Genomic DNA, 15,778 nt, shown 5'->3' on the forward strand with positions numbered 1-15,778 from the left:
GGTTTTGCTGTCAGTGCCCAGCTACTCGGATCTCCATGGCAGTATGTGCACAATGGATCACATTTTCCTATCTTTGATAATACTGACGGAGCTCTTTTCTTCAGACACAGCATCATTTGCCCTTGTAAGTGAGCCTGCTCTTAGTCATGGTTCACCCTTTCTCGCAGCAGATGTCAGGCGAAACTGTAGGGCTCCTGCAGTGAAGGTCTACAGATTTTCTTTTCCATTTGACACTAAAATTGAAGGAGTGATATCTTGAGGCTAAGGAGGATGCTAGACACCAGGCGCAGTGCAGCAATGTACCCTGCAGGTCACTCTGAGCACCGGTTTCGCATAGTCTTCTTCTGGGTATCTGAAGAGCTGGACATGCTATCAGCTAGAAACACAGAGGGTCAGTTCAAAGTCTCCCTCTATTGCTGTGTACAGCACTGTAATGGCAACTAGACACCAGTCATACTTCCTCAACCTCACCCTCAACAGGAAAATCCTCCAAACAATTTAGCTGGTTGCTAGTTTGACTCCAAGCTCATCTCTGAGCAATGACCAATGCAGGAGTATCCCAGGAGACTCTGTGACTCAGAACCACTGTTGTAATCCAGTTTCTCTGCTACTTGTTCCTCCAGAAAACCACTTGTTGCTACCAGCAGTAAATTATCCGTGTTGCTCCACACCCTCCAGGGAACTATTCAGACCCATGAATGAAGGGGTGGGACCATATTTCTTTTCGTCGCTCCCCTACTATGCTATGAGAGTATTTGGGCAAACAGGTTCACTTAGCACAACATAACTCACCCTGAATTGTTCCCTTCATGGGAATTGATATTCCTCAAAATTAAGCAGATTTATGCTTTTGGGGATCTATAGTAATAAATTCATTAAGCTAAACACTCTGGTTTTAGAATCATTAATGGTTAATGATAAAGAATTAATGATTAAATCAAGGCAAAGTTTCTTGAGAAAAAGTAAAGTCCCTTAGAAGTTCAGGCCCAGGGCTGCTACCCTCACTCACAGTAGGTCAGTTCTTACCAGTCCTACAGAAGCAACATAGCAACATCCCTGTGGGTAGGCACAATCACACTGATTCCCTCTCCATCCCTCATCTTTACTTCTGACCCAAAAACTCACCAAAATATGTTTGCCAGACTGGGGGGCCAAGTTCTGGAACCTTCTGGCCATACAGAGACCACTGGCTGACAAAATCCAAAGGTGTCCTTAATACTACAATCATCACAAACAGGCCATTTTCATGTTCTTTAGAAGGAAACTCAGAGCTAGGAGAAGATGGAAGAGGAGCAATACTTTGCTACGGGACCAAGCTCTGCCTGCAATTGGACCGGACACTCTCCTTCACGTAGAAAATCAAGGAATACATGTTTAAATTGAAACTCTGGTGTCTTTTAGGAGACTGTGAGTTCTAAGCTCCCCATATGGGAAGGAGCATCCTCTCCTTATGGGAAGGAATGACTATTACAGTCTCTGGCTGCATGTCTGAGGGAAGCAAGCAAGGAACTTGTGTTGGGTTTCTGCAACAGAAAGGTGAGAGCTGCCTGTTTCCTCCATCCTCAACCTCTCCGACCACACCAGCTTCATCCTTTCTTAAACAGAAAAAAATAAACAAAACCAACCCTTTTACCCACTATTTATTCACGTAACATTGGGCAAGGCTATACCAGTTGGAACAAGCAGACCTGGGGTGGCTGTTCCTTTGCTAACTACTGAAGAGGGACAGGAGAGAAGCACAGCACAGATGTTCAACCTAGCCAGGCATAAGTGAGACCAGGTATTCATGCAACCCCTTCCTGCAGCACTGGGTCCTAGTTAAAAAATTTTGCCAAGAAGCCTAACTCACAGGCCAAGCCAAATAAAAGAGGCTATCCCACACAGGAAACCTGGCACGTAGGTCCATACCACTCCACACCATGCCATGCAGACAGAAGCTTAAGCCTGCACTAACTCAAATATTATAGCTGTGTTTTACAGAAAAAAAATATTCATATTATAATTAAGAACTTGGGCTATATCACAGGTTTCACTGCTAGCCAATGAAAATTCACTGTGGTGGGTAAAGTACCTTTGGTTTCTACATGAAATGGATGGAGCCAGGAGCACAGGAAATTGTGTCTGACTGTTCAGGATTTATGGTCTGTTATAGCTCAGCACCTAAACCATTTTACCCAATCCTAATATTATGTTTTTCCCATGTTTTTGTTTTCATTCTTTCCAGTCTGAACTTTTCTTCTTTCAATTTATACCCGCTGTTTCTTGCCCACCCACCTATCAGCACTGTGAAGAGCCTGGCTTCATCTTCTTGAAGAACCCCTCATGGGTCCTGGCAGGCTGCAATGAGGTCTACCTCTTCTCCAGGCTGAACAAATTGGGTTCCCTTAGCTCCTCCTCACATGGCTCTGGCTCAAATCATCTTGGGAGCCCTCGTCTGAACGTGGGTCCAATTTTTCAATGCCTTTCCTGTACTGGGGGGCTCAAAAGGTCCAACATGTGCTGGGCGGGAGGATAATCCCTTCACTCTAGCTCCTGGCTGTGGTCCAGTCAGGATGCTGTTAGCTGCCTTCGCTGCCAGGGCACACTCCAGACACACGGGCAGGGTGCTGTCTGCCAGGACAGAGCCTTCTCAGTAAAGCCAGTCAGCACCAGACTGTATTGGTGCAAGGGCTGCATTGGTGCAAGACAAAGGAAACTTTGTGTTTGTCCTTGCTGAATTTCATAAGGTTCCTGTAGGTCCATTCCTCCAGCCTGCCTAGGTCACTCTGTACAGCAGCCCTGCCCACCAGCGTATTCACTGTTCCCTCCAATTTGGTGTCATCTGCAAACTTGATGGAAGTGCACTTCATCACCTCTTCCAGGTAATTGGTAAAGAAGTTGAACAGGACAGTCCTAGTATATAAACCCCTGTAGCACTCTACTTGTCCTCTGGGTAGAGAACAACTCATTAACTACTCCCCGCAAAGCCCAACCATCCAACCAATTTTTACCCATCCAGACTATAAAATCCTAACTTAGATGCAAGAACGTTGTTGGAGACAGTGTCAAAAGCCTTGCTAAAGTTGAGGTAAATGACATCCACTGCTCTTCCCTCATCCATAAACCCAGTCATTTTATCATAGAACACAATCAGCCTGGTCAAGCATGATTTACCCTTGGTAGATGCATGCTGATTGTTTCCAATCACCTCCTTCTTCCTATGCCCAGAAATGTGCTCCAAGAAGATTCACTCCATTAAGTTCCATGAGAACCAAAGCGATGCTGATAGGCTTATAGTTCCCTAGATTGCCTCTTTGGCTTTTTTGAAGGCTGCAATATTTACCTATTTCCAGTCATTAGGAACCTTCCATGATCTCCATAAAGTTTCAAAGGTGACAGAGTGGCCTTGGAGAGACATCAACCAGTTCTCTCAGCACCTTGGATGTGGTCTGTCTGAACCCATGGAGCTTTCCAGTCAGACTCTCTCAAGTAACTCTTGACTCAAACCTCAGCTACTGCTGGTAGTTCTCTTTGAACCCTTACCCTAAGCACACAGGAATGGGATAGCTTGTTGGTAAAGAGCGCAAAGAAACCATTGAATACCTCACCTCCATTCAGCAATGGTTATGTGCTTTCCTTGCTCAGCCTTTTTACACTAGCATAGCAGCGGAAGTTCTTCTTGTTCATAGAATCATAGAATAGTCTGGGTTGGAAGGGATTGTCATCTAGTCCAGCCCCCCTACAATGAGCAGGGACATCTTCAACTAGATCAGGTTGCTCAGAGCACTGTCCAACCTGACCATTAACATTTCCAGGGATGGGGCATCTACCACCTCTCTGAGGAACCTATTCCAGTATTTCACCACCCTCATCGTAAAAAAAATTCCTCCTTATACCTAGTCTGAATCTACCCTCTTTTAATTTAAAACCATTACACCTTGTCCTATCACTACGGGCCCTGCTAAAAAGTCTGTCCCCATCTTTCTTACAAGCCCCCTTTAAGTACTGAAAAGCTGCAGTAAGGTACCCATGGAGCCTTCTCGTCTCCAGGCTGAACAACCCCAACTCGCTCAGCCTGTCCTCATAGGAGAGGTGCTCCAGACCTCTGATCATTTTTGTGGCCTCCTCTGGACTTGCTCCAACAGGTCCATGTCTTTCCTATGCTGAGGACTCCAGAGCTGGACCCAGTACTCCAGGTGGGGTCTCACCAGAGCAGAGCAGAGGGGCAGAATCACCTCCCTCGACCTGCTGGCCATGCTTCTTTTGATGTAGCCCAGGATGTGGTTGGCTTTCTGAGATGTGAGCGCACATTGTCAGCTCACGTCCAGCTTTTCATCCATCAGTACCCTCAAGTCCTTCTCAGCAGGGCTGCTCTCAATGATTGTTGTGCTTCCCATGCAAATCTCAAGTGCATTTAAGCTTTGGATTTCCTGAGGCTACCTCTACATACTCAGTGTTTCTAAATTCTTCCACTGCGGTCTGTCCCTGCTCCCATCTCCTCTACACTGCCTTTCTGCATTACAGCTCCACCAACCTCCCTGTTTAGCCACACCAGTCAACGGATAAATCTGTTTGTAGATGTACAGTGAACATAAGACAGCTGCCTAAGATCTTGCTTTGTCATAGCAAAAATACTTCAGTGTTCTTCCTGCTCTTCAGTGTTCTTCCTGATCTTGGCGAGCCAGGATTTTATGATCTCCTATATTCTGAAGATTGTCACCTCACTCAGTGCAAGGATTAACTCCTGCTCTCCCCAGGTCTAGGATGCACATAACAGAGATACTCATGGTAAACATATTTTCCTCAAACATTTCAAACAATCTCACACAGGCATTAAGCGGATCTACTTCTTTCACTGCATTTAATCTATTCAATCACTTAAAAAACAATAAAATTAGCACCTAGAGCAATGGAGTGCCACATTCTTGACCACAGCCACAAGAATATATTTAGTTTCACATACAGTCTTAAATTGTAGTTGTAGTTCAACTGGCTGAAATGGTTATTAAGAAACATAATTTGACACTGTGTATGATGACAAAAATAGTAAATGTGTCACAGAGAGAGGTAACTTACGGTTATTTGGAAAGCATTGCTCTAGAATGTCTTGCTTTAATACGTTTGCCCAGGTACAAAAGCCACAAATTGCCATTTCTTTTTTCCTCTCTCTTTTCTGATTTATTAAAGTCATACGCAACCTACTCAACATGTGTAAGAAAGAACGAGCAAGACCAAAGCAATAGCTTAATCTGGGCAGCCTTTATGCTTACGTGGTAAGGGAGAACAGCGAATGTCAGAATTCTCTGCCTACCTGCTGCGTGCAGCGCGCCCGGCTGCAGCCCCGGGCCCCACCCGCTCCCCGCATGGAAAGGTTTCTCCATGCGGATATTTCAACACAGGGAGGAAAAGTTTCGCTTCATTTTCATTAAGTGGGTGGGTCCGGGAACTTGCATCGCCCTGTTTTGCAGACAGCAATAGCAGCCTACTGAAGCAGTCACAAACTACACAAAAATCGCCCTGGCTGGGAAGCGTGTGTGATTGTATGTGTTTCTGAGTTCTGAATCCCTAAGACCCTTAACATCTTCAGTGCTATACCTATGCTTAAATTCCATGGAATTCCTGTGCCTAATCAAGTGCAAATCTACAAATGTTGGGGCACTAAAGGCACTGTAGCTCCTCGGTGGTATGATGCAGTACAGCATGGGCACATCTGCAGAGTCATGACCTTCTCATACGATGCAATTTCAGTACACATCTTCCCTCTCCATCCAGATACGACCTGCATTTGTCTTTGCTTACGTGCTTTTTTTAAAAGTAGTCAGATGCCAATTATTACTTTGCTCTTACTGTTTCAGACATAGTTCAATCCTTAAGAGTACAACAAATATAAGTAACGTCTTTTTTGGAAATAGATTTCAGTCATGAATCCCCAGTTCATTTTTCCCTTTACTAGATGTTTCAAGCCTCTGCTACCTTATCAACCTCTCAGTAGTGAATTGTCTAGCAAGAGATGCTAATTTTCCCAACTTCATACAATAGAAGTCTTTATATCAATTGCCCCACAACATTCCCTGAGCACATGGGGCACTCTAACATGTGGAGGTTGGAAGGAGCAACAATGATGATCAGTCAGTCAGTAGAAGATTAAGTAAAACTGTGCAGAAAAATGTGAATACAGAGTTGGCGGATGCCTAGCATGTGAACTGAGGAATTTACTTCCCACTGTGAGCCAGTTTCTAGGTCTTGGAAATGCTTTAAAGCTTGTCAGAGGAAATCTAAAAGGTTGTCATTTGTTCCAAAAAGAAATTTCAGTTCAATAGCTCAGGAACCCCAGAGCTTTCTGCAAGTTCACACACGCAAGAGGGAGAGCTTTCTCAGAACCTGAAGAAGTAGAAATACATTTTCTGCAAAATCAAGGACAATCACAAGCCTTTCCTTGTGAAAGGCACACATTTTCCATTCCTACTTTCTCAGATACAAACATTTTCCAGTATAGGCACATACCAGTGGACCCATTAAGGTTTAAGCAAGGAATGAATATGACTGCACTGCACTGTTTTCTCCTGGACAGGACAGCATGTGACAGATGGTAGAGACCATGCATGCCATGCCACTAAAAGGCTCTTATAAAAGAGAAAATAAGATGATGATGATGATGATGATGATGATGATGATGACGATAATAATAATAGCAGGAGAACAACTTTACATCAAAACTATCCAAGTAGCCATAAGAGTTTGGGAAGCAGAGGAGGGAAGGTTATAGAATAAAGAGGTATCCTTGCTTATCCTCCTCAGTTGTTCTAATTACATATAACTCATTAACTTCTGAGGATTCAGGCTGTAGTTCCTCCCAACACACAAAGATATGATTCGTAACTCAGAGATGTCACACTGCATATTCTACCATCAGTCCATATATTTATACCCTTTTGGTCATTGCGGACCAGTCATTTTCTCTGTGCATGGAGAAGGGTATTAGCTAGTTCCTATTCCAATGCAGCTGAGGCTTACTAGAAAAGCTGGAAATGAGGGCGAGCTGCTTGTACTGGTCAGCAAAAAAAGGAAAGTAGAGGAGAGGAAAAGGTTGAAGAGAGCCTTTCAGAAGCACAGCCCTGCATTGGTGCATCTGGAAGACCAATTTTGGGGGAAGGAGCTGGAGAAAGCCTTGCAGGAGCACAACACAACCCTACACTGAGAAACATGTTTTCATTTTTTTGCTAATAAGGACAGCAAAAACCTGAAAATTAAGATTTTTCTAGAAAATAGCCAGAGTGGGACATGCAAAGATGTCCCTGGAAGAAAAGAGGTTGTTTAGTTCTGAGGTAAAGTATGCCATTCAGTATGGGGCACCCAAAATGTGGCTAAATGTGGATGCCACTGATCCCCTGAACAACTGCTGCTGTGGGACTGGAAGGACACTTGGCAGAAGTCAATCAGTTTAGTGTGGAGGAGGCTGGAGAGAGTTTTGTGTCTGCCATAGATCCAAGAAGGAAGGAAGGTGTTATATTGCTTTGTGCTTACCTTACCACAGACCATGTGAGACTGTGACTCAGCTTCAGAGATATCACCCGCACTACTGACCGGCTGAAAAGCTCAGAAGTCTCTGGAAGGAAGCTAGGGCAGGCTGATACAGCTTCCAGCCTGTATAGGTTTGCTCTAGGAACTTCCCCTGCTACGCTTTGAAAGAAAGAAAAACACAGACTTGGAGGGCAAAGAAAAAGAGTGTGACAACATTTTTCATTCACTACGTCAAACATACTTGGAACCAAGTATATACATATATGGCATACACAATCTCTTCAATTTACATTGAGTCGGTCCCTTCAATCAACGAGCCCAGACTGTTGTTTGACTCATTTTAAGCAGCCCTTATATTTACTTCCAAATCACTGCAGAAAACACTGAACTAATTTGGTCCAGGAATTTCTCTTGCCTGTCTTTAGTTACCTGCAAGGTAGATGTCCACACCAGGCCCAGCCACCATAAACTTCCTTTGCAGTCGAGAAGCAGACACAAATGATTCATATAATCTATTTTCAGATACCTACTTTAGTACCAAACAAATTGTTCCACAAAGGTGGCTATTTCTTTCCTGTTTGTAGTGGGGGGTCTAGCCAGGTAACTCAGAGATACACTTGGTCAGCTGAATCCCACCTTGGTTTCTTTCATCGTGCATCAGAAACCCAAAAGGACTTCAAGCAAGCTTAATTATTTCTTTCAGAGTATAGCTACACGTAGAAATGTATGAACACAACATTAGTCTTGTACAACAAATTACATCTTCAAAGTGCCATATAAACACTAACTACACAGCAATTAGACTATCCTATTAGTAAAATAATGCACAGAATACTGACCTATTTATTCTTTTGCTATTATGTAAAATTAACAAGCTGTGTTTTTTGACCACTGATTCATCCTTCTTCCAAATACCTGTGGATTAAAATTTAAGCTAGTTAAATAGCTCCACAAAATTACCGGTAGGCAGAAAATGGCAAGGCAAGTATTTGAAATGCACTGCTACATACTGTAAACACTCAGAAAGATATACGAATGTAAGGTCCCATCCCAAATCAGATTCTAGAGTAGAAGAATAAGTTTGTTTAAAGGTGCAGGGAGGCTGCTGTTTTAAGTTTGTTTGGTTTTATTTTTTAATTACTGCCTTGTAAATGAACTACAAAATTTTCCTCGTAGCTAATTCATCATCCCTTTCCCTCCCCTCATCCAGCATCTCTGAGAACGATGTGCAAGTCCACTGTGAGGAGTTAATTACTGTAGAAGATGAAAACACTCACTACTTAGGAGGAGCATGAAGAAGTGGAAAGATGTCAGGAAACAAAGCACAAAGTTCAGACACTAATGAACACAACAAACTATTAACAGCTGTAACTGAATTAAAATATTAACATTATGCGCGAGAGTAAATTCTGTGGTTGTGACATTGAAAAACAAAGAGAAAGTGAGAGATAGTTGGTCTTTAACTTATTTTTCATAGTCTAAACCACATCTTAGCAGAGTGTGCCTCAGCGTGAGGACAGCACAAACCACTTCACCTTCCTTAATGATTTGTAAGTTAAAGGATGCTAGTAGAACCACAGATTGTTTTCTATACAGAAATTGCATACATACTGTATGTAATATTTCTTCTCGATGGACACCAGGCTAACAGAAATGCAGTTTAAATGGTTTAGGATTTATGAAAGAAAGGAAAAAAACCTCAAGCCTGTTTGCTTTCCTATGAATCAAAACCTACTGGATCAAATGCTTTTACTTACCAAAACATTGTGAAAGAACCCGAGCCTGGGTTCAGTAGGAATTGAGTAGTTGAGATAGGCCTGAAGAAATATATTCACAGTAACTCCCTGTTTATAAATATTTGTCAGTTCATTGTATTTGCAGCTGAGATACCTCCAGCTTCTCCCCCAGAATGGGAATCTCTTATGCAGGTGGGAGTAACAACAGATTTTTCCAAACTCGTGGTTTTTTGAAATAAAGACATTGTTCTCACATGTTATACTAACTTCTGATGTTGCTTCAGCACTTGGTGAATCAGAAATCGTTACGATTGGGAACTTGCCATCAGTATCAGGGCTGATTTTCAGAGGATGTAACCACATCAGTGGGCAGCATTTCTCAATCTGACATCAGAAAATTGTGCATTAGAAACACGGTTCGTGTTCTGTAAGGGGCATCCAGCTCCTGCAAACATCTGTGTGCCCTGTGGGAGTTTATCATTGCGGAAGACAGGCAAGCTCATAATTTAAAGTTCAAGGTTACAGAACATGTATTTGTGCTTGCTCTAAGTAACAAAAAATGAGAAAAATGCTGATATATTATGACCCATTCATCTCTACTGAGACCCTTGGAGTCTGCCAGGATGTAAAACACTGTAAACTTGGCTCAATAAAATACATTCCAGATACTTGTTTCCCTAAAACCGCCTGTACATCAGAACATTCAAACACCTCTTTATAAACAATTTTAATTTCATAAAGAAATCAATATTCTTTCAGTATAAACAGATCACCATTATGATCTGATTTTTCCCTTTACTTAATATGGCCACAGCAGCACATGGTGTCTACAGGTGCAGAAGCATGGCTCAGACCATGTGAAGGCTTCTAGAGGCTATGTCAGCATTTCTATCTAAAAGAAAAATCATAATAATTGTTTTCCATCTATCATCTTAAAAAAGAAACAAAGTCCATGTACTGTACATTCCATAAAGAAGAGAGAACATGGCAGTGTATCTGGCTCATAAGTTTTGTGTTTATTTTTAAACTGATCTGTTAGCACTGAAAATTAATTAATTTCAGCACAAGCCTAATAAATCAAAGAGAAAAAAGGAACAGTTTTTCCTTGGTCTGACCCACTCCGTACCCTCACTTTCACTAGCTCTGATGTGAAGGAGGCAGAGGGAAACCATGGCTGGGGGAACAGGATCACTTCATTTGGCAGCAGCTCAGTTACACCGCTTTATGTGCAGCTTGAACTACCACGAGAAAGTTCATAAACACCAGAGGCATAGGATTCTCAGAGGCTGGGGTCAAAGACAGTTTCAAGATAAAGCAGAGTCAGTAAAAGGATTACAGGTCTGCCCTGCCAGGGATTCAGCTGCTGAAAAGCTCCCTCTCAGCTTTCTAACTTCAGTAGTTACTGTAAGTAGCAACAGATGCCAGTAGAATAAGACCCTGCTATTGTAAGCAAACTGAAACGAACTTAAAATATACAGAGCTTACTTATGATTCACTTAATGAGGCCTGTACTTAAATTCAAATAGCTCTTTACCATCCTACTAACAGTCATCAGATAAGGCCTAATTATATGTATACATTCTAACACTAAGATAAATCCTTTCTATTTACAACTGAATTTACAACTCAGAGTGCTTTGAAATCTATAGGCTCGCTTCGTTTGCAACAGTGGTTTTATGCTATTTCAAAACATAACAGAGCATTTGTATACAAGCATATTTTAATTTGTCTCCCTGTTTCTCCTTCCTAAATTCATTCATCACAAAATGAAGCCATCACTGTCTTTCGCCTAATTATCCTTTGCCTTCTATTGGATTTTTAGCCAGGAATTCGCTCGATAAAACAAACAGTCCCCAAAAAAGCAAACAAACTGCAACTGAGGAAAAAAGTGACTCCCTGTCAGCACTGATAGTTCATCAAAACACTATATACATACTCCTGACCAGCAAGAGATAAGAGGCCAATGCGTTATGATTAAAGATTCGTACATCAAGCCCTGACTGATGACAAAGTGAGAAGAGCCCCATGCTACCAGCAATATTAATGGCACAGTGCTGTCCTGCATCCTGCCTTGTCAGCACTTAGGCAGCGCATCCTCCTGCCTGTGCTGCTGAATTCGGGTTCCTCTGCAATCAGGTGAACTGTTCCCTCTCTTACACCATGGAGAAGGACGGGGACAGGGCAGAAAAAACAGCAAGTATTGCTGCTGTGCAGTCCATCTACCCGTTTCTCTGTGCAATTTTGTCTTAAACAACCAGTGCCACTTACTCATCCCTCATCTACAAGAATGTTATGCTCCAGTCTGTACTTCTGAGCCTTTCAGGTTCCCTGCTGGGAATGATCCATGTAACCTATTTTTCCTGCCAGCTCACCTATGCCAAGAGCAGCACATTGACTTCTTGCAACATTTTCCCACTTGGTGACTTGCTCTGCTCTGTCATGTTCCTCCCTATCCACCCAGCCTCCTGCACCCTGTGAATTCAAGATCCTCACCTCTGCTATGACAAGATTTTGCATTTTTACCTTTGCTGCACCTTCACACGTGTTAAGAGGAATTTCTTAGTGTAAATGAAAGGAGAATTGGCCCATTGACTGCACATTATACAGACTGCTATACTGCTAGAGAACTGCAGTGCCACCAAGTCAAACAAATGAAGTGCTGGCATCCTTAGGAACACGGAAACCATGCCATTGGAAAAGGTCAGAGACCTTGTTCTGTTTTCAGCAATGCCAGCCTACTCCGCCAAGGAGGGTCTCTGGCTCGATGCCAGCCTCTCAGCAGCATGGTGCCTGCGTGAAAGGACCCTCAAGCTCCCTTAACCAGCCAGCTAAGGATTCCCTACTTTAAAAGGCACCCTGAGACCATGGAGAGCCACAGTAGCCAGGTCAACACCTTTCCTCTCACAGCTCTCGGCATAGAAGACACTTCTGCGGGAAGAAGCCACATCCAGAGTACCACCACAGGATAACACGCCAGCCAGAAATCACTCCTTAGAGCAGCTCTGAGACCGCTTTAAGCTACTCTGGGGACTGATTTGGTAACCGGCCATCCCTGGGACTGGTGGACCAAACAGGTGGCACATTTATCTTCATCTCGGCTTTCTGGCAGGCATCCCAAGCTCAGTTTAACTGGATCAAGCGAGTGATTTCATCAGTTATTTTCCCCTTAGTTTGATGATGCAAAAAGGGGCAGCATGCAATCAAAAGCCTGGCCCTGCCTGTTAAAATAAAAATTGTCATGCTGCTTCCCAAGAAACCTCAACAGTGTGGTGGTATTTGCACACTAATTCATAATATGCTCTGGTCCAACCATGACACTAAAATCCTGTTACCACTGAGTAAATACACTATACAAATGACGTTAAAGCGTTTCCTTATCATTCATCTTATGCAAATCAGTTTTATGCCTATTTAATTTCACTGCCTAAAGAAGAATGACTCCTGAGATTGTACCAGTATGACATTAGAATCCTGTATGCAATTTCCAGGAGCATGTTAAATTAATTAATCCATAAACAAAACAGTCTGTGTTTTATATAATCACCTTCATACTTTCTATTTTTGATATATAACTAACGACAGGATTAAGAGAGTCTGTGTTCTTTCTTAAGAAAGAACAGCTTTGCAAATCTAAAAGAAACACATAGGGCTCTTGGGGGCAAATTCCCCCAGATCAAGAAAGTAACTGGAAAAAAGAAGCAGATCCTGATACTATCAGAAGAACCATGCTCAGCTCTGCTCTTGCTTAGGGACATCTGTCTGTGCAGATCTGCCTCTGAGTAAACAGAGCCACATGGGTAGAGAATAGGGTTACTGTCATTCATTGTTTTTAAACTTTTCACCCCTTTGGTCATTTTGGCAGACCACCCTTGTGCACGCTGCAACACAAGACATGAGATTAGCAGAGTTACATCTGCTTCCAGAGGTGCTTCTGTTAACACACTCAGATGAGGTGTCAGGGACCATGAATTCTTACACTGACATTACTTTCACTTGTTACTCCAGTACCCTTAAAAATATTCATCTCTTCCAGAAGTACCATTCCATACATCACAAAAGGTAGTCTGAATCTTGCTACGTAGGACAGGCATATAATCAGTTTTCATATCCAGCATGATGTATATCTATGTTTTTTCAAAATATTAATTTATCTCTTCTAATCCCTAAAGCTTCTATGTGATGGTTAATAGCTGACTACAGATTTTCATAATTTAATGTATTTTTCTAATTGCTTAGAAAAAGTGACTTAGGTCACTTGGGGGAAGGGGAAAATTACAACATTCAGAACCAGATATTTTAATTTCGATATATATTAAAGATATGCACATTACATCACCATATTTGGAATCTGAATCATCAATAATTTTTGTCATCTAAAAATGATAGCAACTGCTTTTGCAGTTCTGTGACAATGCAAACTCTATGTTAGGGTGCTGTAAGCATAAGAACACGAGTAAAGTTTGAACTTTATGTAACAGTTATTTAAGAGATGTTTTTAGTCCTTTTGGTTGTACAGACAGACCTTCCTATGTACAGTGAATCAATATACTTCTGTGTACTTGTTGACTCTGGTGGACTTGAAGCAGCATCATTAGTTTACCCTCTAACATGCCAAGATGCAATTATTTACATAAAAATGCCATTAAAAAGCAGTCCAACACAAACATGTACTTTTGCCATGGAAACAAAAAAATGCAACCCTGATACTAATCTCTTAAAGAATCCAGATTTTTAAAGATTCGAACAGTATATGAAGAATCCCACATGGCATTGAAGTGAATCCTACCAGTAAAAATAATTTAAACACCTACTTTCTTTAAATGATTAGGATTTAGGCAGAAGTATTGCCATAAACCTGCTTTAAGGCTATTTGTGTAGACATACATCCAACAGTGAAACATAGACTTTACTGTGAAAACCTCCTAAAATTAAAGAAAATCAGTGTTAAAAGGAACGTACACATTAAAAGGAATGGTATTTACAAGCAAGAAAAAATGACTGCACATGGTATGTAATCATCAGTAAAATCCACTGCTGCTGGAGTTCACACAGATTAATTGCGTGGCTGGATATAAAACTGGAAATGTTTATGACCAAGTGTTATTTGTACTTCCTCTGTATCAGATAAGGATAATCACATTTCTTGTTCCGAATCATAAACTGATCAACCCAGCTTTCCACCCACTCAGATTTCTCCCTCTGCAGGGCAGCCTCAACAGATTTTGGGCCAGACTGTGAAGTTAATTGGACATACGGACTCCAGAATGCAACCCCAAGAATGAACCGCCTACACTTGATCACTTAGGCACAAGTCTGAATCCCATTCCCTTCCAAAACACGCCCAGTCTGGACCTGTAGGCATGCGCCTACGGAGCCTGGAACCCTTCCCTGAAGACAAATGGATGGGACACAAAGTTCACTTTTAAAATAGGTCTAGAGGAATATGAGGTATCCATCTTATCTGATAACCAGTGGGGTAAAGCACTCAGAAAAGAGGGGATACCAGGCTCAGTGCTGTCCTTAGCCTAATGGGGATTCAATCCCACACCTCCTACTTCTTAAGAGCGCATCCAGCTACAAGGGGTGTAGGGATGAGGAGAGAGCACAAGAAAGAACACAAACCGTTGCTTCTTCCTCCTTGAGCAGCCATGATTTAAAATCTAAGCAGCTATTACTGCATTTTAAAAGTGTCCCAAGCCTATTTATGTATGAGGTATGCTGGAAGCAGGGATGTATTGTTTTTAGAGGAGCCAACTGCTCCCCACCTAGAGCTAGGATTGGGGTGGTGATGACAGGCATCTCAGGCTGAGGTGTTTCTTGTCATCACAAAAGCAAAACTGAGAGACATCATGCATCTAAAAATAAAGGAATACAGTGTTAACGCCCTAGCTGGTTCAGCCTCAGGAGCAGCTGCATACGCTTGCATGAAAACCTTCTTAAAATGTAATCTTTAAAATTGTTGAGGATAAACACTCAGAAACACTGCATGGGATGACACAAGCTGAAACAGTGCTTAGTCATCCCAGCGACAGGATGCCCCATCCTAAGCCACACGCGGAGAAATAAAAAAAAATGCTGGATGATGCCACATCCTTCATCCGGGGAAGGTATTTATACCAAGCAGCATGAGAAAATGCATTGTAAGTGGTCTGATGAACACGTACCTTTCCAGACCCTCATCTACCCCAAACTTTTACAGCAGACAAATGGTTCCTATTACTTTTAAGTAGTTGTGGATGGTTGAGTCAGATTGAAGAAGACACACATTAAATGTTTTCAGTATTTGGAGTGGGCAACCTAAAAAAAAAAAAAGCTGCAACCTTGTGATTTTCAAGCCTCAAATACCTGTAACGAGAAGGTAAATAACAACCTTTTGCAAACCGGCATGAAGAAGTACGCCCGGCTGGCTCCGACTCAGGAGCGGTGAAGCAGTCGCGCTGCACCCCAGCGCTCTCAGCGCTCCCGGGGAAGCCCAAAGCCACCGGCCGGCCACAGCACGGCCCCTCGGAGGAGCCGGGCCCCCCCGCCCGCCCCGCTGCCGT

General features: G+C 42.4%; 1 protein-coding gene across 1 annotated transcript in view; it reads left to right on the forward strand.

Moving 5' to 3' along the window:
- Positions 1 to 15,621: 15,621 nt before the first annotated feature.
- Positions 15,622 to 15,778, forward strand: part of MAL2 (mal, T-cell differentiation protein 2) — a 10,929-nt gene continuing 10,772 nt past the window's right edge. The window contains 1 exon segment of the mRNA XM_009881031.1: positions 15,622 to 15,659. Within this exon segment, the coding sequence (XP_009879333.1) occupies positions 15,622 to 15,659 (38 nt within the window).

Source organism: Charadrius vociferus, unplaced genomic scaffold (genome assembly GCF_000708025.1).
Source record: "Charadrius vociferus isolate BGI_N301 unplaced genomic scaffold, ASM70802v2 scaffold2, whole genome shotgun sequence".
Lineage (NCBI taxonomy): Eukaryota > Metazoa > Chordata > Aves > Charadriiformes > Charadriidae > Charadrius > Charadrius vociferus.